The 27,631-nt window shown below is 38.7% G+C and overlaps 1 protein-coding gene across 4 annotated transcripts in view; it reads left to right on the top strand.

The window, feature by feature from the left end:
* UVRAG (UV radiation resistance associated) overlaps window positions 1-27,631 on the top strand; it is a 97,968-nt gene that overhangs the window by 58,880 nt on the left and 11,457 nt on the right. For 3 of the 4 annotated variants that reach the window (XM_075140350.1, XM_075140349.1, XM_075140351.1), the window contains 2 exons: window positions 6,360-6,438; window positions 23,721-23,812. In XM_075140350.1, coding sequence (XP_074996451.1) covers window positions 6,360-6,438; window positions 23,721-23,812 — 171 coding nt within the window. Of the gene's footprint in view, window positions 1-6,359; window positions 6,439-17,644; window positions 17,997-23,720; window positions 23,813-27,631 lie in introns of those variants that run through there. The other variant, XM_075140352.1, reaches the window with a different exon arrangement.

Raw genomic sequence — 27,631 nt, 5'->3', positions numbered from 1 at the left:
ATGTATGGAATAAAGATTCTTTCAGCTTTTCCTAACAGTTACCATCTGACTGAACCAAGAGTCCTGTGGTGATTTACTGCATGTTCATCAAACACTGAAGTTACTGTGTAAAACAGCTAAAGATTAGCTGAGGAGATAAAATTAAACGAGATCTTGGTGGCTGATAAGTAATTATCTAAGGTCAGCTGAAAAAGGTAGGACAGTGAAGAGAAGTTCTTAGTGGTTCGAGTAGAATCATTAAGACACTTTATTTATGAGCTGTAAGAAGGGTGGTCCTGATGCTTAAAACACTGAAATGAGGCTAATTCCAAATTTTTAGCTTTGAAAAAAGCTCTAGTTTTTCACAATCAAGATCTGTGGGCAACATAAGCAATCTTTAAAAGACCTTTTTTCTGTCGTCAGTTTTCTGAACACTGTAGTAGCAAACTTCCTGCCCATGCTGTCTTATCAAAACCATTGGTTTAGTCCCTGTAATCAAAGTCACTAAGAGATGGGTTAAAACCCTTTCTTTTATTAAGAAGTAACTAATACTTTTTATGAGGAAATAAACCACCAAACCTGATTGATCCAAACTGTAGGCATCTCATCTTAAACTGTAAATATGAAAAAGAAAAATCCTTGCAAGAGGCTTTTCTCTACCATCTGCCCCTGAAATTTCTCAGGCTTACTTTCAGCAGCACATAAGCATAGTCTCCTTCGTTATGCCTTGAATCATAGAAAATAAGGCTGGAATCAACACTGGAAAGTAATTTAGACAGTCTTCCTACCCCAAGGAGGGATGAAGTTTATTTAGAGAGCAGTGTTACCACCATAGGGTGGTTTGAACTTGCCTTAGAGACGACACATGAGACTTCTTTGTGCCGGTAGCTGTATGATTATAAGATGATCTGCTTGTGTCTGGATGAACAGGTAGTTTCAGCAACACGGGGCCATGGCTGGTGGTCTCATGTGGCACGCTGCAGCTTTTGGATTGGGTTGCTGCAAAAATGTCGTAGAGTCCATAGAAATGTCTTCAGGCCCCTGGACAGGTACAGCTGGCAAAGGCAGTCATTGAAACTCCTGTCTGCTCATCCTATACTGCTCCCAGATCACAAATGTTTTTAGACCATTTTTAGATGTATTCAAGAATACATCTTGAACTGAAAATTGAAATTTGCCTTGGTTTAACACTGACATTTCTGTTCAGCTGTTTGCATCTTAATGATTCAACTGGAGTGGAAATCAAGGCAACTAGCTGTTAGTTTTCCATATTGACTGGAAATACATCTACTGAGTTTCTTTTTTTTTTATAGAAAGACTTTTAAACCAGAGTTGACAATTTAGTACTGTGTCTACGTTCTTTGTAACCTTATAAATGTGATCTTACTGTAGTAAGATTATGCTTTTCATTTCAGTTTGATGTATAGCTGCGTGCTTGTTATGCCTAAGATGTGTGCTACTTGAATAAATAACATGTTAGAAAAAAAATCTCATTAAAGACTGGCTCCAACATAACAGCTTCCTAAGAGTGCTGTTGATGGTGTAGTTGGGTACCTGTAAGCTTGATACCTATCAGACTGGTATTTCTCATGCAAATGTTCAAACTGACTATTTTAAAACTTAGCATTTGTGAAGTATTGCGAAATCCTTGAAGAACTCAAAATTTAATTCCGTTATTGATGGTAGGGTGCTGGTTCTGTAGTTTTAACTTGGAGAGAAAGTAGACTTTCAGCCCTGTTTTTTTATTTAAAAGGCAAATTTGGGATTAATTTTCCCCATCAGAGTTTCTGTGAACAAAGCACATAACCTTCGCCTCGCTTTTTCCTTTTCACAGCTCTTTTGGGAGGGTTTAATGAGGCCTATACTCTAGAAACTTTTACATAGGGTCCACAGCGTAAAATAACACCGATGTTGACACTTCACTTAGCCACTCCTGTTAGGATTTCTTCCTTTTCCACCCCTGTTTGCCTGGGCAGTTTACAAGGAAATTAGAGATTCTTCCTCTTAGGCTTGCACTAATCTGTATTCTGATACTTGAGTGCACACTTTGATTTGTCGGTCTCACTTCAGCTTCTTACAGGTAGATATATTTGGTTATGTAGATCAGCAGTACTCTAAGCCTTGACCTGCTCATGCTTGTTTGCTTACTCATTGCCTATCAGCAAAACCTCCTTATGTGTAAATAGAATGAAACTAAGTTGCCCTATGTACTTCAAAAACCCAACGGTTCTTTATTCTTAGAATTGCTCAGTGGTTATTAGCAGCCAGTTGTGTTAAACACAAGATTTCAGTGCTAAGAATAGTATCTGGTTTGAATATTAGGTGCCGTCGATGGCAGAGGAGAGTTTCTTGACCAGCTGTTAATAATGTGGTCCCTTCCGACTTCCATGCTGTTTTTTCTTGGACCAGGTTTAAGCTGAAGAGTTCTTTATCCAGCAGCTGACGACTGCTTAGGAAGTGTGGCAGTAATTAATAAGGGATAGGTTGAAATAAAGCAGTTGATGTTGACTTGTTGGAATTAAGATTGCAGGTAGAGGGGAGATGCTTATTCTTAGGAACTCCGCAGGCAGGAGAGATGGGAGAGAGGTAAGGTGGAGGCAGATGAGTAGCTATCTCTATTCCAATTATTCAGAGATGATTAAAAGTGCCTTGTAACCGCTTCTATTTTTTTTTTCCTATATATACTGTCTCCCATGAGAAACGGCAATCAAAACCTCTTCTTGTGAGACTTAAAAACCTTGGGTCTTGAACGTATTAATGTTAGTAGAAGCCTGTGCGTGCTTTGCGGCTCTAAGCATGATATTGTTCTAGTTCACTGTGGAAGAAACTGTTCTGTCATTGTGGTATCACAAGTAGAAAAATAAAATTTTTGTGCAAAGCAACATGCTATGGAAGGGGAGGTGAGCTGTGTGTCGAAAAATATCATGCATGTGTATGTTTTGTGGTTTATTATGGATTTGCCTCTGTTCCTGCAGTGTGGTACAGCTGGATAACACTGGTCATCTGACTTGTATCCCGGTAAGTCCTATAAAACAGGACACATGACTCAAAGAAATTAATAAAAACTTTGCATTTATCACAGTCTTCAGCATTAAATAAGCAAAACATAAAACTTCCAAAACAAACGTAAGCTTTTAAGATTGAGAATCCTCTTTATGTTATCTTAGATCTGAAAGGCACATATTGACCATCTGGTTAAAATCAGTCTTGTGTGCAGTTTGGATCCCTCTTATACAGTGTTCTCCACCTTCTGAATTCAGAGTGGGACTTGTTTAATTTCAGCATCTTTGGCACAATTGTCATAGATCCTAAAACTGCCTTTCCACTGACATGTCAGATGTCTTAAGTGAAGCAAGAATAGCCTTGAGTACAGTGGAAACACGAGGTGCAAAAACAACTCCAAATGGGGTTAACCTGTTATAAGTTACTAAATGTGGTTTTTTTTTTTTCCTGCATTAAGTTAGTATTCTCTGAACTAAGAACTTCTTTGTAAGTCACTGTTAAAATTATTACTGCTGTATGCCAGCTGAGCAGTGTGCTCTTTATATACAGGAATAGAATATCTACTGTAAACTCAAGGGTATATTAGGGCTGTGTTTTAAGTAGTCTACACACTATTGAAAAGTAATATTCCATAGTCATAAGATAAATATCAATGTATTTTTACAAGGGCACCCTTTGAACCTCACAGAGCAGTGGCTGTTTTGTTCATAATTACCGCCTGCTAGCATGGTAGGTGTATGGTTTCCTTACAGCGTGTACGCGTACTGCTCTGAGGAGGACCAGAGCTCAGCTTCTGCGTGTACTCAGAACAAGTTTCCTACTACTTGATAACTTCTCTCAGATGATCGCTTCTGGTGATTACACAACAGACACCCATAGCTTGTTTTTTTTTCTTTTTTCCACTAAACACATCATACTTATTCCTTTGAATTTGTCATCTTAGAATAAGTATCTGTTCCATTTTAAAGGATCTAAATAATTTTTTTTTTTCCCAAACATATCAGCAAGAATGGAAACAAGGAAGGTACATGGAGTAGACTGGGCAGGTGGATGCCATTTTGCATTTTGAGTGCTTCGTGATTATAAAAATACTGAAATAGTAGTTTTCAAATGTATTTTTTGAGCAAGTATAACTAAAACCTTTCACAGTAGACTTAACTTTTTGCTGCATGCCAAAGTGAGAGATTTAGCTTACAGTCGTGCTTTTCTAAGGAGCAGGCAAGAATTTCACATAGGGAGCCAGCAGTTAAAGTTGCATTCAATTATACTCAATGAAGCACTGTATAAAGTGTCGTGGATCCTCTTCCTTAAGTTTATGGCTTGTGACCAGGCTTAATGGGCAAGCAAGATAACACAGAAAGAGAGAGATGTAAAAGTTGGTAGTATTTTTCTCCGCATCATAAATGTGCATACACGAAGACATCCACTGATGTTTTTCAAGACTTTCATGCAAATGATTGTGTTATGAAAGCTGACATGAGGATGTATGTTTAGAGTTTAGAGTCTTTCAAGATTAATTAATGGAAGTTAGAGGACAGAAATGTGAATATTAGCAAAAAAGCAGGACCAATGTGATAAGCTTAGTCTTTACCACTTAAAAGAAACTGTGTGTGGGAGAATGGTAGCGAGCACTGTAAAAGAGTTTTTATCCTCTTTTCTCTACTGCATGTATCGAAGAGCTCTGTGTCTAATAATAGAGTACATGGTTCCCATTACTAGTGACTTAATGAAATTCTATCTTCTAGTGAAACGTGGCTTGTGTTCCTAATGGTACTTTTATTGTCAGGCTTGAGTGAATTTTATACTTTTAATTGCAAAGGTATCCTTTAAATCGAAATCCTGCTATTTGGGTAGTGTAATTGTAGATATTGAAATGAATTCCTTTTGGTTTGTATTTTACACTTAGGATAATGCATCGTGGAATTTTTGTAGCATGCGTTCACTTTGAAAGTTTGGTTTTCTTGCATGGGGAACTAGTTGGATTTATAGATCTATTAAGTAAGGTGAGCTAGATCTATACTATTCACAGTGATTTTTATATTCCTCAACTTGAAGTGACCTAGTGAGTTTGAAAATCGTGTAAAACTTGAAGCTGACATCTTAATATTTGATCTGCTGTGATCATGACCTGTTAACCTTTAGCTTTAATGGCGCTATATAATTCTCCTTAAAACTTGCAAATGTACTCTACTGTGGGGCTGATTGATGATAAAATACGCTTTGTGTAATCATCCCTCTAGAATGTGTGTTGTTTCTAGCAGATATCGATCTCCTATATTTGTTGTCTTATATTTGAGAGAGACTTCGGTTTCTGATGTAATGTGGGTTTTGTGCAGATAATACGCCCAGCATCTTGATTAGGAGCTACAGAACATACGGTTCTTGAAAAGGCAAAAGCTCGTTTCATGGTGTAGTTCCCATAAACATAAATTTTAGATTGTACTAAGATTACTCTATTGACCATGATGACCTCATAACCTCTGGTGGTAAGGAAAGTCAAAAGACAATACTAAGAAATGCAGTGTGCAAATATTAAAACTGTTGATGAGAACTGCTTTACTTAAGCAGAGATTCCATAAAATTATATTCTTTAATGCAGACTGTCAAACAGTTTCAATAATGTAGGGGCTAAGTTTTGGTTTTCTGATCTCACGCAGCAGTTAAGACAAAAATAAGCTGCGCTACTTTCTTATAAGCTATTTACTACACCTAGGTATTTAAAATTGTGAAAAATGCTTTACTTATTAAATAGGAGAGATAAACATTAGGAATATAATATTTGCAAGGGCTGTAACTGACTTTAGCCTTTGGTGTCTGTGTGAAGCTTGTTGAAAGGAAAGGAGTTGCTTGGATTCTCTAAGTCGTCTTCTGGTGTGTTGGTAAATGAGCCTGCAAATGTCTTCTGTGTGGGAAGAGATTTGTGCTCTTTCAATCACAAAATAACAATCAAAAGAAAACACCTTTCTTAGAAGATTATTTCTATTTGGAAATGAGCTAACCAAATGTGAATGGCTGAATACAAAGGGATAAGGTAGGACCTGGTATTATGCTGCATGCTTCTTAAAACATGCTTCACTTAGTGCTGCAACATTCCTCTCACTGGGAGAGTCATAAAGCATCTTTTAAAAACCTAAAATACTTTAGAAAATGTAATTAATTAGCTGAATTTTGACATCAGTTTTTTTAAAGGCTGATTGAGCGGAGTTGCAGAGGATTCCTAAGTACATCCTGTGGAGGGGGTTCCTGGGAGAAGTCAGCAAGGGAGGCTTTTTAAAGCTTTACCTTCTCAGAAAAGGAGTCTGTGGCTTTTTAAAGTTTACTGAAGCATCTAAATAATTTCACCTTAAATGCTTTTTTCTTTTTTTCTTTCCCATCAGATTTCCTTTATATCCAAAAGGAGGGGAGAAGCTTCAGTTTGAATATGGAGTGTATCTTCTCAACAAAAATATTGCACAGGTTGGTACACTGAGATTTTTTTTTTTATGAGTATTCATAATCTGCTTAGTGTCAGTAGGGCATGAGTGTGCATCTACTGTCTTGTGACGCTGTTCTCTATGGCGAACATCTGTGAACTAGTGGAGGCGTTCTTCAAATCCTTGTTTTCACTTAACTTACTGCTTTGGGCTTGAGACTTTCTCTTGTGGTGCTTGGAGTGGTCTTGCCAGCTAATAATGAATCTTTTCCTTTTCAAATAAGTACTTTGAGTCTGTACACACTGTTTTGAAAATTGTAAATGTTTTCTGGTTTTCTTTTTTTTTTATTCTGTCATACTTGAAGATCCATTCGTGTCATTCTCATTGCTGCTTTAATTTTGCTGTATTATTCCCTTAACTAGTATTCTACTTTTACGATAAGAAAACACAAGAAGCTGTAAAACCTTAAGTCTTGCCAATGCATGGCTTTATATTTAAAAAAAAAAAAAAAGAAAAAAAACCCAAAACCTCTAATCATCCTTACTTCCTTTCTCATAATGTATTTTAAAAATCATCCTTTAATTTGGCAAGCGCATCAGAATTTACAAGTTTACAAACTTGTATTTGAGATGGTACTAATACCTGCTGCTAACTCATTTGGTATGGAATTCAGACAATGTTCAAAAAGTTGGTCTGAAAGGGACCTGGGGAGGCCATTTAGACTATTGCCTGGTCCTAGGGCTGGGTCAGCTGCTCTTATGCCATCCCTGGTAGATGTTTGTATAGCTTTCCCTGAAGGAAAGCCTGCGATCTAAGTAGTCTTTTCCAGTGATTGGCTGTCCTGGCCATTAAAGTCTTTTCTGACATCTAATCCAAAACTGTCTTGCTTCTGTTTAATCACATAATCACTTACTATAATAATCTGTTCATTTAATTCTTTTCCTCTTTGTAAACTTTTATGCATTGAAAGACAACTTCTCCTTTCTGAAGTGTTATCCCATGGGTCATGACTCTTAATTTCTGAGCATTCTTGTTGTCTCCTACTCTCCATCTGAATCCACATCTTTCTTGAAGTGCAGTGCCCAAAGCTGTGCAACTGTTGCCTTCAAAACATTGAGTAAGATGGGAGAAATGCTTCACAGGTCTTTTATTTTTTTTTTCAGTTCATTATGTTCCAATAGATTTGTACTCTTAACAGCCTGAAACGGTGAATTTTGTGATTCAGTGCAACCAGCAACCCCAAGTCTTTTCTGCACAGCAACAAAATAGCCCATTCTGAATTTGTGCAGGTGACTCATTTAATTCATGTTTTACATGCTGTACCTTGAATGTACCTTAGATGCCCCTTTTTCTTAATCATGTCTCTGATTTGGTGACGTAACTCCAGAAGATGGGGAAAGGTAGGTTGGGAACTCAGTCTCAGCTTTGTGCTTTCTGCCTGTGAGCCTATTCTCTATCCAGGTCACCTAATAAAAATATTGAATAGGACTGGGGAAAAGCTTAGACCCAGGTGGAGCCCCGCTTCACTAGCACTTCCATTTTCATCAGTGAACCATTGTTTAAGTACACACAGAGTACTTACTTGCTCTGTATTCATTCATACTTCATCCGTATCCCATTTCCCCAGCATGCTTGCGCGCATATTACACCATAAAGTGCCAGGAGATTTATTTAAATTCCAACAGAAATATGACATTTCAGTTTCTAACCTGTTTGTAAGGCTTGAAATTAGATTGGTCTGACAGTTTTACTCTTGAAAAATCTGGTCTTTTTTATGCTTATAGTTGTTCGGTTTGTTTTTCTCTTTCCAGTTCTCTTCCACCACTTTTTCCCCATTCCCTACCCCAAATTGAAGAAAAGCTTCTGGATCTTTTTGTGGTGTTTGTTTTTTAAGCTTGGATTGCATTTACCATTTTCCAGACTTTTGGTATCTTGCCCGTGCTTAGTGTATTTTGGAAGATAACCTCCAATGGCTCTGAAATATCTTAAGATGAAGTTAATCAAGTCCTGCTAATCTTGGAAATTCACTTAACCAAGCTGTTAATGTAACTTAGACTGTGCCTCTTTGTTGCTGGTATTAACAGTGGCAGCCAGCTCTTCACACTTGACTTTCATAGGGAAGACTAGTGAGAAAAAGGGATTAAATCTCTTTCCTTCAAATGCTTTGATAGCTTTCTCTCTCCATTGCTATCAAATCAACACTTTCCTTAATCTCTACTTATGTAAATACATTAGTTCATTCTGTAACTTGTGAGTCGTGATGCTGCTTGCTTTTCATGTTTTTGTTCCTATTCTGGAGTTTGCTGTCCAGTTATGTGATGCAAGTGCTCTGTGCTTCTTTCTTGACTGAAATTATGAACTCTTCATTGAGCCCAAGTCGGTAGCCTTTCCATTATCTCATGTAGTCTGGGTTAGTTGGCACTTGTGCCATAGTATCTTTCTTTATAGTAACTGCCACCACTTCACTTGTTTTCCTATTTTTGACTTGTCTCTGAGATGTTAGACCTACTGAAATCTCTCGTTCTGATTTTGTTCTTGTCTTATTTCTAAATGACTGTGAAGAGTTGAACACATGGTCACTCATCCATGTTGCCTTCCAAGTCCTTGCAGTTGGTTTCTGAAATCACTGGCATCTGTTTAAACTCATAAAAGTAAATGAAGACTTTAAGTACGTATTTGTATAAAAAAGTTTCCAAATTTACGTGAGGTCACTGGTGCTGGTACAAGCTAGAGTAGTCAGTGGCCAAACTTTGAAGTGGTTTGTGCAACACCAGTGGTTCACATGTTAATGCTTGAGATCGCATGCTGCTAAATATAAAAACATAATAAAAACAAATCGGGATTTGTTGGGGGCTTCTATTACTTATTTAATCAGGAAAGTGTTACTGAAGTCCATATAAACTGTTGTAGTCACCTTTGTTTTGATATCCTTGGTCAAGTATTGCAGCTTTTTATAGTTCTGCCAAGGGGAAATTCCATTGTGAATGCAGTGTGAAAGCAGAACAGGTAGATAACATGTAGAAATATATCACAAAACATCTGTACTTAGGGGCTGACTTGATCTAGAAACCTGAGATTGTTTGAATCCTTTGTGTGTTCCATTGAAGGTTGGAACTGTTGAATTTAAGTTGCTTTTAGAAGATCTTAAGGCTGCTTTGAGAGAAGCTTCCAGATATGCTTAGTTCATGTGAATGTGTGAAAATAATGAAGTTTGGATGGAGAGTGAGCAGCTACCTCCCATTTCTAGACCATCACAACCTGTGAGGGAATCCTTTTAAGGCCCAAAGGTGTTGGCCTTAATTCAAGGAACGAGTCCTGCAAATTATTCTGTTGTGAATGAATGCGGATCGGTTGCTTAATTCCCTCTGGCTGCTGTGGGAAGATTGGAGGTGTCAGGGAGGAACAGTGCTGACTCTACTGGAGCGTTAAGAGAAGAGGTTGGGTCTCCAACACCTTACTTAAATCATTCATGCAAGTCTTGACCACTGTGGGTGAGAAACAGAGCCCAGGAAAACTTGTATCAACTTAAAGAAATACTTGAAAGGATTTGTATAAGCTTCCCTGATTTCAGAGTTTTCTGTATTTTTTTTTTCTTTCACAATTACCTGGAGTTCTGGCAGCAAGAAGAAACGCGAGTAGGGAAGAAGTGAGGCTGGGTTGATACGAAGTAAAATTACTGAAATAAAAACTCTTCTAGAGATAAAGTGGTACTGTTTTGTAAAACAGCAGGATAATAACAATGAAAACCACATCTTGCACTTGGGGAATTCAGCTGGAATTAGAAGCAGCTCAGTGCTAGCTTGGTAGAGCATTTATTTGGAGAAACTTGCTTTGCTGTTACATTCCGAAGTCAAAACAATGTGTGTTAATTCCGAGAGTTCATAATAACTTCCATCTGTACGTGAGCACAAATTGTTTCAATCCCCCTATTTTCTATTTGTAAAATTGAATCCCTCACGAAGTTCACAGAGTAGCTTTTTTATGTTGGATAATATTAGGTAAGACCATAAATTTCCAGTTAAGATTTCAGCTCTTCGACTCTAATGAACATACAAATGTGTTATTTTTTTCATAGGGAAATTAGTGACTTATGTTTAATAATACCAACCGAAAAAATCACTCTCATTCCACAGCATTGTCAAAGGTGAAGCACAATACAGTTGCTAAAAATGGGAGTGAATTGCTCAGCTCTCGAAAGCGTTAGGCACTGGGAGATCATTCAGTAGGTAGCTGGCCCCACAAACTCTGCAGCTGCTAAGTTATGGATGTGTGTGGAGTGTCTGAGAAAGATGAGGCTTTAGTAGGAAAATGAAATGAACTCTTGCATTGGTTTTCACAGTAGAGGAGTTGAGATTACATCGTGAAAACCTCCTGTTATAGTGGATGAATATTAGGAACTCACTGAAACATTGTGAGGGTTTTTGTGGGTGATAAGCAAACACCCAGCACGGGCAAGCTAGCATCTCAGAGAGCTCTCCTTGCTCTGAACATAATGCATGTGGCACACAGCTCAGCTAGGGCATAGACATGGGTCTTGCTAAGCTGAGCTCTCACAAGTCCTTGAGCATTGGTCTTGGTGCTCCTCTCAGTTGTTCAAAATTTTTCTTAACCTTAGAGTATGGGGGGTGAGAGTGCAGTGGCTTTGAGTTTCAAATCTCAGGGCTGTAGAAGGGAAGAAGCTTTATCGCTTCTTTACTGGCTGTTTTTGCTATCTCTTTGCTTCATTCCCAGAGCCTTGTTTGCTTGGGCTTGACTTCAGTGTAGGCTCTTCACTACATATGAAGAGATGATCTTATTTTAGTGACCATCCTTCTTGAGGTGAGTCCTTAGTGAGCACGCACAGTGTCACTACTGGAGAAAATCTGGCCCAAAGTTGTATACAAGATGATATTACGTGGTTTCTTTCCTGTATTGATCGTTATTTCTAATCCACGTGTGTATGATGTGTAGCCATTGAAGAGAGCAGTGACCATCTTGTTTGTGAAACGTCCAATTCCTTTAGGTATTCAAGAGGTTTTCTCTTGCGTGATACTTGACAGTCACTATTCCTCACCCAGTTGCAAGATTCCTCAGAGAGGAAATAATTGCTTTATAGCTGTAGGGCTAGTTTCTTCTGGTCCCGATCAGAAGGGAATTTACTGCAGCTATTTTCTTGCGCGGGACAATCAACTTATTTGCAACTCTGAGTATCAAATGATGATTTGGTATTTTGGTCAGCCACTGAAGGGGGTGGAAGTTAATTTGTCTTTTGGTCATCTGGATTTCTTATTCTGAGTCTCAGCCCAGCTTCCATATAGAACCATAGGCCAGAACTGTGATCACTGCGAGACCCCTTTGAGTCTTGTCGTTGCTGTGACCTTGGTCACTACCTCCATCTGGCTTTAGTGGATGTGGCTTCAGAAGTGGTGGTGTTCTGGCCTGGCCTACACTACTAGCTCTTGAAAAGAGACTCGCAAAACTGGGTATCAAATGAATTTGGTGTTCTACAGCTGTTTAATTCCCTGGGACCAAGCTAAGGAGTGAGTGTGTCTAGTTTCTACCCCAGTTCATCACTGGTGTTTGTCAGGGAGGCTCTGCAGTTGGTGGCAGTGAGAGCATACCTCCCCAGACATCACTTCCAGGTTTTGTGAAATCTTTTTGATTTGTTACACTGCATGAGTTAAGGTTTTTTCCTGTTCATGTTGAATGTGTGCTCACGATCGCCTCACGAGGCAAGGCTTCTCTTCTGATCCAGCCTTGATTTGTTTTGTCAGACGACTGTTGAGTGATGTTAGTCTGATACTCCTATTCACGTTGGCATGATTTGCTCAGCCCTGGCCAAAGAATAGTTCTGCTTTCATCTGACAGTCATTAGCAACAGATGAACTTTGCTATTTGACACGAAAAAATCAAACAATCTTTCGTTAGTTCCGCCAAGGATGTTTGTTTTCACATCAATGCAATACAGATCCACGCAAGTAACTTGTGAGTTGCTGTGTCCACATGGTGGCAGACAACATTTACGTGCTTTATGTAACCTGCTAGAGATGTTGATCCGCCAGTGCTCTCGCAGGAGTGACGGTTATTGTTTCAGCGTTACTTACCTCGTGTATTGGACAAGCAACATTCACAGAAGCATAGAAGAAAAGCAAAATACTTCTTGATGTATTTTAGTTGCAGTCAAACTGATATCTTTCTAATAGTTGCATGGAATAAAAGTTGAATGCTTATATACTAGTGCCATATGTAAAAAAACTGAACTGAAATTCAGCTCTTAAATGTGAAATGAGGCAAGATGTCCAGTTCCTGGCTCTATTAGACTATCTAACATGTGAGAAAATCAACTTTATAATAGAAACTATTAAACTTTTCCATGGGAAGTTGAACGGCAGAAATGTTAGGACTAGAAATTTGTTTTGGCAATAAACACTACCGAGCAGAAGTGTCTTTAAGAGTTCTGTGGGTATCGGTGTAGATGCAGTGGTTATGACCCTTTGAATGTAGGATACTGTGACTTGCACACTACATCTTTTATGAGGCCTCTAAACTAAGATCATAAAATGTACAGTTCAGAAAGAATGCACTGTCTGAATTTGTGGCCAATTTAACTGCATAGGGAAAAGTGTTCTTGAAAGAGCACAGGTTGAAGCCAGAGTTGAGTCCTCATCTTGTAAAGTGCCAAGCGTTCATTTTAATGTTAAGAGGAAGGGACTGCACCTGAAAAACCACAAAGTACCTTCTCCAGCTGCGTAGAGCCAAAAACTTTTAGCAGAGGTTTCATTCCTGAAAGTCTCCTAGGGTAGCAATGGGCTGATACCTAGCCAGATCATTTAGAATTGGGGAATTTACATATGTTTTTTGCAAACTTGTTGGAAGGCTCTCTTTTTTTCCTTTCCTATCACCTATGCCAAGATAAAATAGGTTGAAATGAGACTGGATTAGCTGTAACAACAGTCACCCTTTCATTCAGATGAAAGCCTGCCTACCCTTGCCCATAGGCAATCTGTACTGATCAGCAAAGACCAAGGTTAACTTGCTCTGTGGAGGAGCAGATCTTGGCCCTCCAACCTGTGCTGATCACTGCACCTGCAGCTTGAGCCCAGGCAGCGCTGGAGGCTGTGCTTCTTGCTCTGGTTGCAGAGAGGACGGAGCAGATGAGGTGGGGTGAACAATGTGGTTGTTGTGCCACAGGAGAGGTGGCATCACCAGCTGTGCCTAGAGTCGCTTTGTGGGGTGAACAACATGGTTGGGTGGAATAGGAGAGGTGGCATCACCAGCTGTGCCTAGAGTCACTTCTCCCAAATAATTTTGGGGACCACCCCCTGCAAGCATGCTCTGTGTGTTAGGTCACTTGTGTACTACGTAGCTGTCATCGTCTCTGTGCGTTAACTCTTCAGCTAAGTTTTTTTTTAAAAAATGAGTATGTGTTTAAAATGGAACCAAAATTTAGTAATCAAAAGGAAAATGGATTCCTGATACAGTTAAGCTGACATAAACACATGTGATTTGCCAGCTTAAACTGCTTTGTAGTGTGTATAAGCACTACATTTTGAAATTGAAAAAGATAGAAAAGTAGGAAGTCTGTTATCCAGCCATGGCACACTGTGTTAGTGTAGGAAAAAGATGTAGTGTATAATTTTTCCTAATCAGTAGGGTGTGTGCTCTGGAGACACGGCTTGACTTTCAGATATGAAGTGTAAACACCTGTGAAATTCATGGACCTCATTTGTGAGTCCATCTCTTCCTTCAGGAGCCTGCTCACTTTCTGCCACGTTGCCATCTCTTAATGGGGAAAAAATCATGCTAAAATGCATAGTGTTTCCTGAAACTTTGCTTGTTTTAATGCATAAAAATTACACTTATCTGTCATTCACGAGCAAGTGACAAGCTGTGACTTCTTTTTTTTTTTTGCTGAGTTTCTGTTATTTTCACTTCGCCATCCACCCACGTCCTTTGTTCTTCTGTTGTATATTTTAATATGTATGTTTTGTGCTCCGTGAGGCAGGATTTGTCTCATACTTCTATGCATAGGATTTGGCACATCAGGGCACAAATCCTGTGAAAGCTATGGGTATGACAGCTGCTTAATCATCCATAAATGCCTTTCAGGCTTATTATATGTTGTGGTTGAAGCTTAGAGCAAGTTGTTCTCAATAAAAGGAATAAAAGTGTCTGATATGTATTGGCTTATTTACTTTTTGATCAGTCCAGAACGCTTGGAAATCCAGAGCTTTAAAGTATTTTGTTTTTCAAGAGACTGGAAATACTAAAGGGGCTATTGTATCTTTCTTTGCTGGCCTCATGCGTAATTCGTGTGAATATTTCTCAAGTTAATATTGTGTAAATAGAAAAAACAAGCTCTGGTTCAATTTAGCAAATATAAGTTGCTAGTTGTTTTCAGGAGGGCCATTGCTGAACAGACCTTGGTTTAATGCTCCCTGACCTCAGCTTTTAAGTTTGAAATATCTTCCATCATATGAGAAAAGATTTGCAGTATTGGTGTGTCCTAGTGCCATTTGGTGTTCACTGAATGACGGTGTTATCCTGATAGGAAGCAAGTCTTACACAGGTTAAACTACTGATTCCATACTCCTCGAATGAGAGGTTTTCCCATTTAATTCACAATCTTATCTTTTTTTAGAAGTCAGTCTCCTTTGCCCACTAAAAGCAGCATAATGGATACCTGGGAAGCAGTTCAGCTTGGGTGAAACATGGGGCTGGGAGCTGAAAATCCCCAAATTCTTCCTACATTTAGGCTCTGTGGCATGGGCGAATCGCTTGCTCTTTGAGTAATGCTTTCTCGAAGCAAGAGTCTTTTCACTTGAAGGAAGAGGTTTCACAAACCTGGATGAATGCTTTAGAAAAACTGCCAAAAGCTCAATTTCTACCCATTTTAAAACAAGGACTTTCCCAACATAGCATGAGAGAACAAATAGCTGGGAGACTGTGTTTGCAATACCTAACGGAGTGCATTGTTTGTGCACACTGGAACAATTCTGTGGGTTCCTTTCCTGCAACATCTTAAGGTACAAGGTAAAGCTAGACTGATGCCAAATGGGAAAATTGCCTGGTTTTGGAGTGGATTTATCATAATATGAAGGTAATGAATGAATGTAGGCGGAATGAGTGGCACCATATGGAAAATTCCAGAAACTTATTTGGAAACTTTACTATGTTGCTCTGAACTGTCATTGAGCAATGAAACCTCATCACTAGCAGAGGGGAATTCGCCGGCTTGTGCAGATGGGTGTGGATGCTCGTCCACCCCCGAAGCTGATGGAATAGCCCTGGTGCAGCCATGCAGCCTTTCCGCCTGGCTGATGAGTTTGGGCTCTGTGCTACATTCACTCTGATTTCCAGCCAGGACAAGGTGGGTGAGTTCTCTGTAGCTGCCTGTGCACTCCTGAGATTATTGCCCTTTTGGTGTTTGTAGGTAAAAAGCAAGCTTCAGGTGTTCTTGTGCCGTACAAAATTACGCTTGGGGAGCTAAATGCATAAAGAAAACGTCATGTCTAAGATGTAGGTACAAAATGTTACTTGTCTTTCTCCTTCTGGCTTTTGCACATCTGACCTTTTGTTCCGTGCCTGATGTAATGATTTTTAATACAAAAGTTCAGGATGAATGAGGTCATAGGAAGTAAGTGTGCCCATGTCTTATAATCCAATAAACATCACTTTGTGATACCGAGGCGTTTTAAGAAGTCCTGACCTGAACCGGGAAAGGTTATGCTGTATAGTTTCATCTCATCAAGCTATAATGCAGCAAGACTACAGCCAAACGGTAAACATGGTTTTAGTTATTTGAGTGCTTCAGTGGGGAAGGGGGGAAGCTTTTCTGAGGCCAGTAATTGCTCTATCTTCTAAATTGCTTTTTCTAATGTTCTTTCTGTAAAATGGTCATGGTATATGAGAGGCACCTTTATGGGCAAGGGGGCCCATATATGTTATTTTTATAACAAGACCACTAACCACCAAATTTTACAGGAATAGTTTACTTATGTAAGTGGCTGTTTCCCCCAGCCTGTCTTTGACGATGGTTTCCCATATCCTTACTGGGACACCAGACTCGAACCATGAAGGCTAACGTTTGAGACCTCTCTGGAGGGGTGTTGTGTTTACTCTCAGGAAGGGCTTCACGAATACGAGCGAGAGAGTCCTGGAGGAAACACGGGTTTTGGCTCGTCTAAATATTTAGTTCTACAGTGTTTTCTGCATGTACTCAAACACGTACTCCTATTTCCTTATTTTCTTGTGGTCTATCTCCAATAAACACTATTGCTGTGAAACCAAAATCCAGTATTAAATGTTGCCTATTATCACATTTCAGTTTTAAAAATTAGAAGAAAACTACTTTGAAAATGTTTGGCAGAGTATTACAAGTTGCTGAGCGTTGGTGTCCAGGCTGCTGCTGTGTTTGAATAATGATCAGACTTTGTGTTTTGGTGGATGTGAGGGGAAGAAGCAGCTTAATATAATTCTAAGGCAAATCAAAGAAGGTAAAACAGAACCTGATCTGTTATCGGATGAGAATATAGTTTTCCTGCTCACTGCTGAATCACTCCTGTACTTAGATTTCATGCATGAATTTCCCCTGCCTTTCAGATGGAAGTGAATTAAAATTCTCCAGCTTGAGAGGAGAGGAAAGGAGACCGGCTGTTCTTGGGGTAGCAGGAACCAGTGGGTGAAAAAAAGTTACCATATGAATTTGATGCAGTTTGTAAGAACTGAATCAGTTAGGGCTCCATGCAAACCTAATGTGTGCAGGCACTTAGCCATAATGGAGAGATCAACGTTTCCTAACTGTAGTATTGGCTCTCTTGGACCAGTGGCTTTGAGCATCTCGGTGGTTAGTTGTCACTGTTACTTTCCTCTTCTCTTACTTCGATCTGTATCTTATTGATAGCAGCATCTACCTTGTAGATGGGGGGAAATCAGACTAGTTTTGACTAAGCATTTTTTGAAAAATAACAGCGTGATTGTAAGCAGCCTTTGCAGGGGCAGCATAAAATGGAATTGTTATCTCCTGTTACTGCTTTGATTGCTGTTTGTATGCCTTATTTGTTATTGCTAAATCAAAATTGTGATGGGAGTCCTTTAAGATGGCTTTAACGAAGGCTTTTTTAAGTACGCTGGGTCAGCTTGAGGAACTTTAAAGCGTGTGCCCAATGGATTAATGAAGGACATGGGTCTTCAAGGATGTTGATGTAACTTGTTTTTCTTGTTAGTTTAGTACTCTTAGAAGAATTGCAAAGTAAACATCTGCTTTTCAGGGTGGACCTCTGAACAGCACTGAAGTCCACTTGGGAGAAGGAGGCAGGCGTTGGCATATCAAGATACAAGTCGGCATTTCCATAAAAATAGCTGTGTATTTCCTCTTGTTTGGATGAGGGCTGTCACTACTGTGGCAGTCTTCTATTTGCTCTTTGTGAAAGCAAGATTGAGGACTTAAGGACTTGTTATAATCACAGTACTTGCTATGTTGCTTTTTTCCTCTCCTACTTCTCCAAGAAGCTTTAAAAAAAAAAAAAAAAAAAAGAAAAAGAAAAAAGCAGCCTTGGTTATATTTACTTCCCAACTGTGATAGATGTATACTGACAGTCTTCTAAATATGAAAAATAAAAATGAGTTTTAAATGTTTAGTTTTGAGATATGGTATCTAAAGAGCTAATGGATACCACAATGTGTTTCACTAATGTTGCATCTTAAGGGTTTTTCAGTAAACCCACATAGCTGTTCAGAGCTAGAACAACTAGCTAGATTTAATAAAACAAAGGCAAGCAACATGTTAAGAGTGCAAATAATCTAAAATTTTATAATTTCCCCTAAAAGGTATAAACACACACAACTGTTTATATAGCAGCAGGCATTATTTCACTGATCCCCCAAGGTTGTTTATATAGCAACAGGCATTATAACAACACTTTCTGTTTTCATTATTGCAGTGCTTAGTCATCTGAATCCCAGCCAGTGCTCCTTCATACTCTGAAAAGTCATCCAGGATCTTGTAAAACAATTAACTATGTCATTTTATTAAAACTTGCATTTTATATTTCTGTCCCAGCATTTGACATCCTCTGAAAACCTTATGTAAATGCTTGGCTTCTAACCAATACCATGAACTTGATTGGAAGTACACTTTTGCTTCTATTTTTGTTTGTGGGTTTTCACATTTGTGGAGCAGATGTCCTTTTAAATGCTTGATGCTATCAAGAAAAACTCCTCATTTAACTGAAAATAATTCAAAATTGCTCTTGACTGCCTTAACATCAGTACATGAGCTTGCACAGTGTAGTAGTGGGTTGGGTCCACCTCTTGTATAGGTACAGTCGGTGCTACAACATCAAGGACCAGTTGCCTGCAGTAGAGACTAAGGGAAGTGCATCAAAAATGCTGGAGGTTTCAGTGTAGGCTCGAGTATTATGCACAACATGTACTGAAGTGGCTGGTATTTTGAACTTTATTAACATAGTCTGAGATGTAAGAATGCTTCCACATGTCTTAAAACAAGAGGGATATGGCTGGGGAAACAATATGGTAAACGATGAACAGATGAGTTGAGAACTGGAGTCATTCTGCACTCCCAAAAAAGGATATTCCAGTCAAGGTACTTTGTGGTGTCTGGCTGGAAGTAAATATATGTGCTTGTATACCATTACTCATTAAATACTGTTACAGGAATTAGTATAGGAAATGGGCTATTCTTCTTTGCACGTAAATGCAGGATATCATTATTTTTCTTAAGAGGCAGCCCCTTAGTGGCAAAAGCCCTAATTTTGATCTTGGGTGCAATCTGATATTACCCAGAAATAGAAAGATGGCTAAATGGTTTCTTTTTAAGCCAACTTAATTTTTTAAAAGCTTTAATAGTTCTAGTACTTCTTATCTTATGAACTTTATAGGAGAGTAACTGAACCTTTGCAGGTTTCTATTTTAATTAGTTAACAAATGAGGTAGCTACACTTGTCATGATTTGATGAATGAATGTTTTATTGTGGAATTGTTACCTTTAGGAAGGTGGTAAGCTTTTTTATTGTCTGACATGATTTTAATTAAGTGTAACAGTCTAGCTGACAAAATAAATTACGTGGAAGGTGCTTGGATGGCAGGAGTGGTTTAGAGACGCTCAGGATGGAGCTGATTCACTGCTGAGGACAGACAGCTTCCTTCCAGTACAAGTTCAAACCATTGCACAGAAGGAAATGCAGGTAGAAACTGGAGTAACTGAATATTATTTCTTTTTTTTTCCTCTTCCTAAAGAGTCTAAACCAACGATGCCTGGCTTGTTATGAGTTAACTTTAATTTGTTTGTCTTGCCTCATCTACAGCTAATACTGTGGTTGTGTTAGCTGGAACAATTTTCTTAGTCTTTGATGGAAATTAAGTGTTTAAACATTTTATTAGAATGCTATACAAGTTTTAAGAATAAATCTACCTTTCACTCTAAGAACCATTGTTTTAAACGCAGCTTATTTCAACATTTATGGTTTTCTGTAATGTTGGAATAAATAGCAAGTATAATATAAAATACCCACTGGTATGATAGGCTGGTCTTCTCTAGAGGTAGAGTTGGCCTTAACATAAATTTAATCTCCTCTTTCTACAGATTCTTCTGTACAGGTGCTTCCTGAAATTGTCTTAGGACAAACAAAAAACTCAGATTTTACAAAAGCAGTCTAGGCAGTTACCTACTGACAGTTATAAATACTGTCTATCCTCTTTTCAAAGTATTTTCATAATGCTGAAATTCTTAAGTTTATCACGGTGGATTTGTAGTGTCAAGGGTTTGGGATACAAGCTTTCTGAGAAAGGATTCAAACTGGATGAACCTAGATTTGTTTTCTGAAATCCTGTAGAAACATGAATATGTTTTTTTCTTGGTGTTTTTTTTTTTCCCCTCCCAGTTACAGTTTACTAGCCACTTCTTTACATCTCTAATTGAATAACTTGGAGTGATGTCAGTTAACACAGAAGCCAAAGCAACAAAGAACAATAAAATGTTGAAACTTTCTCTTTTTGAGATGAGTAGAAGGAATAAATCTGTGTAATTGAAAGAAATTACAAAGTGAGATTTCCCCCCCCTCCCCCCCTTAAATATCAGTACCCTTAAGTTATTCTGTCTTGAACTGTTCATAAAATATGCTGCATCTCATCTGCAACACTTGTTTCTGTGGAATAAGTGTAGCTGGTAACTGGTATGAGAGCAGACTCAGACTCCTGTCTGAAGTGCCTGATGTCCTCAGCTTATTTGTTTTCCAGTTCATGTTTACTACGTGTTTTTGTTCAATCAAGTGACATTTCACACAGCGCTTGGGAAAACAAAGCTGTATATAGGAGCTAAATATTTGTAAGGAAATGGCAATTAATATTTTATTAGTTGAACATCATTAATGATTTATTCACAGTCCCATGGAGAATACACGGTCATAAATGTGAACACAAATCTTGGACACTTGCTCACTCAGAGTAAACCAGGCACATTTCCTTTGGATGGCCGGGTCTGTAATATCCTGAAGGAACAATCTAATCTTTAAATAAAATGCTGCTTTTGCAAATGATACTTGGATCCTGTGGAAACTTAGTGTGGGGCGGGTGGAGATGGGTGGTGTTTAATAGCAACAATTGAAATGTGGACTCAGTTTCTTAGGAGAATCAAGACAGCACACGGTCACCTCTCTCCGCTTTTGTTTTCCTACCCAGACGTCAGGTTTCACTGCTCTCCTTCTTGCCTCTTTTCTCTTTACATCTTCCAGAATGCTAAGCTCTAAGCCCCTTTTAATTCTCATGGGCAAAGCAGCTGTCCTCTCCCTATGTTTTTCTCTTTTTAAATTTGATTTTGATGTGTTAAAGGGTACTTGTATGAATCCTGTTGTAACGGGTCACAGGTGAAGGTTATTACTGTTGTTCAGTGTCTTGCTATTTATTGGATGAGGTGGAGTAACTACCCTGGTATGTGTGGTGTTGGCTGTTAAAAAATATTAAACTTAAGGAAGGGTGTATGAGAAATGCTTTACGGTTTGGGGAAAAAAACAGTCTGTACTAATGATGCAGCATTGTCAGAGGGTGAGAGCAGGAGGAATAAGAGTTCTGCTCTCTTAAGTAAAAGAGAATTATTTTTTTTTTTCCCTCCCTGCATGCTCCCATTTGCTGTGTGCTATACGTGTAGTGGGTTCTCGCATTCAATAGAGGTAGAGAGATTTCTGGTTTTGGGGTATGTGAAACTACTGCAGACCACTGCGAAGCAGGAGTTAACTTTGATGCATTAATGAGGAGGTAATTTTGAACCAGACTAAAACCTGGGAAGTAACTCATGGCTCTGATGCCTCAACTGATTTTTTTTTTTTTCTTTTCTTCTTTTTTCCTCCTGTCGCTAGAAGGCAGATGAGTTTTTTTCAACAGCTTTTGGGATTACTTGTAGGTTTGTTTCATAAATACATCGCTGTCAGCTTGTATTGATACAGACACATAAGGCAATAGTGCTTTGTTTTTAAGCTATTACAAAGCCAAAATAGAATGCAGTTTATAAAGTTAAATCATTTTTTTCTAGAGGTTTCACAAAACTTACATCCTAATTTTACTTACTATGCATCTCTACTATTTGCAGTATGAAAATGTGTTTTAGCAGGAACAGTGGTTTTGCTCGTATTTTGATGCAAGAGTGTCTCACATGCATTCCTCTGATCTTGGCTGTTGGAAATAAGAGATCCCTTAATCCCATTCTCTTCATGCTCTGAAACCTTAGAATTTAAGGATGACTATAAAAAGGGGTATTCTATGAACATTTGATTGTAGTAGGAGGAACAAATGTAATGGTTTTGATTTTTTTTTCTTTTTTTTAATTTCTTTTGCCCCAGGCTAGTTCTTTGGTTAACCAAATCCACTGTAATCCCATCAGGAGAATGTGGTGATCGTTTAGTAATTTATATTGTATGGTTGTCTTAATCCAGGTTCTGTCATTGTAGCAGAAAATATGAATCCAAGCCCACCATATGACTTGACTGTGTCCATATGGAAATAATAAACTGTGTAATAAATGGCCTCCTGTTGTACAATACAGTACTGAGGATGATTTTCTTCCAAAGCAATTTTTCTTTCTAAAACTCAGACAAGCATAGAAATCATTCCCAATTTCAAGAGTCTTTTTCTGTGAAAAACTGATTGGTCCATTGTTTGGGAGAAGTCAGAAATCTTTCTAACTTAGAGGATGCTTGCCTACACCTTACTTTCATGAATTAGGGAAACAGGTGTGTAATTCTAAAAAGCAAATTTAACTTTGAGTGGGATTGTTCCATGTTTCAGCAAGAAGCGCGCTCAGTATCAGTTACTGTGTGTGTATATTGGAGGCCAGCTGTGACTTCTGGAGGGTGTTAACATCCGCTGAGGACTGCATATCACATTGATACTGCTTCATTCCAATAGTCTTAAAGGTATTGGAATTTAGGGATTTTTTTTTTAATGTTTTAACCACACAAGGGACAAATTTCCCTGCAAAGTTCCCCTGAAGTTTTGAAATTGAAACTTGAAGGGAAAAAGTCTTTCTTTCTTTCCATGTGCTGTTTTCTTTGGAGGTATTTTTAGTTTGGGTTCTTCTTAAATAAGTAGTTTATCATTACCAGCAGTGACAGTTATGTCATGTGTACTTCATTTGATTATCTGAGGGTAAAAGCAAGTTGCGGTTTGCATGGAGTCAACGTATTGAATCTTTTCATTTACGTCTGCACCCACATAGGAGTCAATACTTGGGTTAAAGCAAGTCAATGTTTGAAGCCTTTCTCTTAGCTACATGGCATTGTATTTGAATGCTGGGTTTAATTATGAGAATAGCAGCAGCAGTTTAAATGTTGATGTGAACTGTATAAGGAACACAGATTTAGATCAGTTGTGTGACAGTATGTATTTTTACTGGTTGATATTACTGTAATAATTCCACTACTGATTCCAGCATACATTGATAGGCTCAGGATGACAGATGATACTTGCACACAAATAAATGTTTTGAATCAGTGAATATAGAACATTGTGTTGAAATTTGGTCTTTTCACTTAATGGCTCTATTTTTATTAAGCTGTGTGGCTGCTCTCCTGTTACAGATTGGAAACGGAAAAGGTGTAATAAGGTTAACAGTCAGATTGACTGATTATTTTGTCTCTGTTCTTGGGTGGGTTTTGCTAATACGAGGTTATGAGTATTAAATGGAACATTTCCTTAAGGGGAATAGATCTCTCGAAACTGCTTGATTATCCTACACTTTCTTTGAAAACCTAGTAAATTAACTGACCATAAAGTTATATTCATTGGAATCTGGGATTTGGAAAGCTGTGCTAATTTTAGTTTTTTCTGTTCTTGTAGCTTAGATATCAACATGGGCTGAGTACTCCAGATCTAAGGCAAACTCTTCCTAACCTGAAAAACTTCATGGAGCTTGGGCTAATGGTTAGATGGTAAGTATTTTTTCATAATTAAAAAGAGGTGGATGCCACAAAAAATTTAGCTGTAAAAATTTTTCACAGACAAGCAGCTCCTCTTCATAAGAGTTAAGCATGCTTGGTGAAGATTGTGACTTCCACAAAATATAGGCTAAGTAAGATGTCCACAATATTCTACTGTTTTCTTCTGCTCTTTTAATATCATCCGTGTGATGGGCCCACAACACTTCTTGCAGGAGTGGGAGGCGGGGGGAAGACTATTTGAAAAGCAATGCTCTTCTCTAAAGGGAGGTGAATTAATCATTCCCTTAAGACTGTATCTAAGGGTTGGTGGCAGATGCACCTTCTGTATTACGATAGTCCAGGAGGGTAGAAAGGTGTAACAACCTTAGCAGAACAGCTCTTAGCCTGGTCAGTACCTGGCTTCCCATTTGCTTTAAATGTGTAACTCCTGTGAGCTGCATGGGAATCTGTGAATTATAATCAGCATAATTTGTGTTGAAAATAGCTGTTGCATGTTGAGTGTTGCTGCTAAATGGGAAGCTACATTAATGAGTAACTGAAGGTTATAATAACCTTCTAGGGAAATTCTTGATGCTTCTGCTCTGATGCACTCTGGAGGATCCAGACTTGCTCTCCACTGTCTGTGTAGAAAATCAAAGCAGACTGGTTTCTATGTTGTAAGACTAAAGTTAGTGTAGGCTTATCTTGCAGCAGTTATTTGAGCATGAGGCTTGACGAATTCTCCTTAAACCCACTGAGATAAACTTCAGAAATGTGGAAGGCGATTCCCTAGCAAGTGTATTTCCGCAGGTGTTAGATGCTTTGTATTCTCATTTTTTAATTTATGTTCTTTGAATTGTGTGCGCTCACGAGCCTCTTCCTTAAACAGTTATTTTGTCTTGCATTCTTATCTCCATTCTTTGGATGCCTGAACCCCACCCAAACATAGCATTGTGCCATTCTAGGATCCCTAGGTTAATTATTCACTGCCCCAAAATTGCACAGGTCTTGTGTGGTCCCTGTGTCATACCTGGCCTCATGCTGATGCTCTGGATACTCCAAAGTATTGAAAATACCATCCACTATGAGCTAACCCCACCAGGTTTTGCTGCCAGAAGATCTGGTGATGTTCTGGTGATGGATATGCACTCCCTCGCTGCTTCAGCTGATCTGAGAAATAATTTCTTTTGGCACATATTATGTTAAATTGAAGAGAAAGAGTGCTTCCAGTCTTCCTAAAGGAAACTAGTTCTTCCTAATAAGATAACGAACTACAAAACACTAATAGCCAAACCTTAGTATTTTTGGACTAGTATATGGCTTTTGAGGGAGACTCAAAACCAAGCTTGAGCTAGTTTTTAAATCTGATGTGAAATGACACTAAACACTGTGGCACTGGCCCTTCTTTAACGGCGGAGTTAAAGCTTTCTAGTGCTATTCATATTATATCTGAATTCCTTTCATCTTAAACCAGCAGAAGTAGCAGAGCCTCTATTAGTGTAACGCAGACTAGTCTCGTCATGTTCTGCACGACAGGTATAGAGGCAGCACAGCGTAAGGTGAATTTTTCTGGTGATGGAAATACTTCTCTGAAATTAATGCAGAAAAAGCGTTATGTGATAAAAAGTCTTGGGTTGAATAACAGCGGGCAAACTCTGTTCTGATTTTACTATTCCAACAGGATTCTTATTGCTGTATTTTAGTAGGGTCTTAAAACATTGCTAAGCTCTAAAAATCTCTTCTTTCCCCCCACCCTGCAATATGTAGAACATGGGAAGAACAACACATCAGTTCTAAAGACAGTATGTGATCACACGTCCTTTTATGCAAAAACAAAACCAAGCTTTTTGTTATTGCTCTATTTGAAAATTATAAGAGCAGGCTTCAAACAGGGTTAGTGCCTCAGAGTAGCACAGCTCAATATATCGGACCTTTGGGACAAAAGTGGGTAACAGTGGTGAAAATCCTATGGGACGTCGTCCTGCCGCAGCTATTTCCAGCCCTGATTTCTGTGTCACTCTTTGCCTTTGTTATCTTTCATTCCTTGCACAGAAACGCTGATCAATGTGAACGCTAAGCTAGTTTCCAAATCACTTACTTTGGGAGGAGAGTCTTGGCAAAGGAAAACAAATACAGTAGTAGGAAAAAGTATCATCTTTGAGCAATACTGTAAAAAGTGTTGCCTGATGGAAATTCAACTCGGCCAACAAAACAGTGGAAGTAAACAGGCCCTGAGAAAAGGAAGCTCAGTCCCTTGTGCAGTTTTATTCTGTCAGTGATTTCAAGCACAGCTGAAAAGATTCTCCCTGCTTTTCTTCTTATCCCTTAGCAAGATGCATAAAGAAAAGCTTTCTTCATCAGGGAAAATACTACCGTGAGTTTTCATGGGGTATCCATCGCTGTGATGTAAAGTCCTAAGATGACGTGCGGTCCCCCTAAGCAAATCTGAAAATGAAGGGGCAAAATACCTAAACCCTGACTTCCATGGCACTTGTGTGTACTCACCAGTAGAGTGGGAGGGGTGCAGGTCGTGGATGTCTCCTTCAGTCTTGAGTAAGAGGAGGTGGATGACTCTGGGACATGTTAAATGGGAATCGTTTTCAAAGCGTAGGTATCTGTTCTTCCCTTCTGGTGTGTGCTGGCTTTGAAGAACCGATAATGGAACCTTTAGTTATGCCTTAGAGGCTTTGCCATCATACAACCAGGGTTTTTTTTTTTCCTATAGGTGATACACAGTCATTAGCAAGACAAAACACATTTTTTTGGCTGGATAATATTTCAAAACATGTAGGAATATTAAGCATCGTTCTCTGGGAGTATCGCATTCCCTCCTTTCCCCCCGCCATGAATGTCTATGCCTCATTTCCTTCTCACCTCCAAAACTTTTATGAATAGTTGTTCATTTTAAACTTTTTTTTTTTAAGGCTAATGATTCTAAACAATGCTTCTTAGTACTTCCTAATAATATAAATGGAAATGAGGCTTTACAGGGAGTCTAGCTCAAGGGGAAAACTGGCTAGACTTTCATAATCGGGCATTGCAGTTGAGCACATCCATAGCAGAGTACAGATGCCCACTGTCTTGTGGATAATATCTGATTACATGTATTTAAACAAGCATAAAAGCCACAGCTGTTAAAATGGAGAGTTGAAGGAATTTTTTGTTTTCAGGGTGCTGTAGGTGAGTCATGTGATACCCTCTGCCGCAAACCGTAGTCAGTAAAGTATTTCCAGTTTATCCTTCATTTGCAGGATGAGAGCAGGAACATACGAGGCAGTGATGGGTTTTTCTTATCTACAGGTTCACTTGCACTGCCTGGTTTGTTTTGTTTTCTTGTTGCTGGTCTTCAGTTTCCTTTCTTAGTGCTGTAGCTGGGTTTTGCTGAATTTAAGTTCTGTCAAATCATAGTCACGCTGGTAAAAAAACAATACTTACATTGTACTTAGTTTCTTGTTGACCAGGACTGGTTTTAACTCCTAGCCCATGCATCGTCCTCATTTTTGCTTTTATTTAGAGACATCTATATTCCTCTGCAGTCTGGAATGGAATTGAATCCCCTAGTTATTCAGCGTAACTGAAATACATAGTTATTTCAGGCTTAACCTCTTTCTCTGGTAAGCATCAGTTTAGATTTGAGTACTAAATAGCTTCTTTACCCCTTCAGATTAAAAACCAACCAAACAAAAAAACCCCACAGCTTTTGTAGAAGAGCCCACCTATTTCATACTTCTTTCAGAACAATTTTGGCAGTTGTCTTTAAAGTCTCGGCTTTGGGCTTTCATGAACTCCGTTGTTCTGCCTGGAGCTCTGGGGCAGCCCTTGGCCCTGTTG

The sequence above is a fragment of the Calonectris borealis genome, chromosome 1 (assembly GCF_964195595.1).
Source record: "Calonectris borealis chromosome 1, bCalBor7.hap1.2, whole genome shotgun sequence".
Classification (NCBI taxonomy): domain Eukaryota; kingdom Metazoa; phylum Chordata; class Aves; order Procellariiformes; family Procellariidae; genus Calonectris; species Calonectris borealis.
Note: the sequence above shows the minus strand (reverse complement) of the source record. Positions and strands in the feature narration are given on the sequence as shown.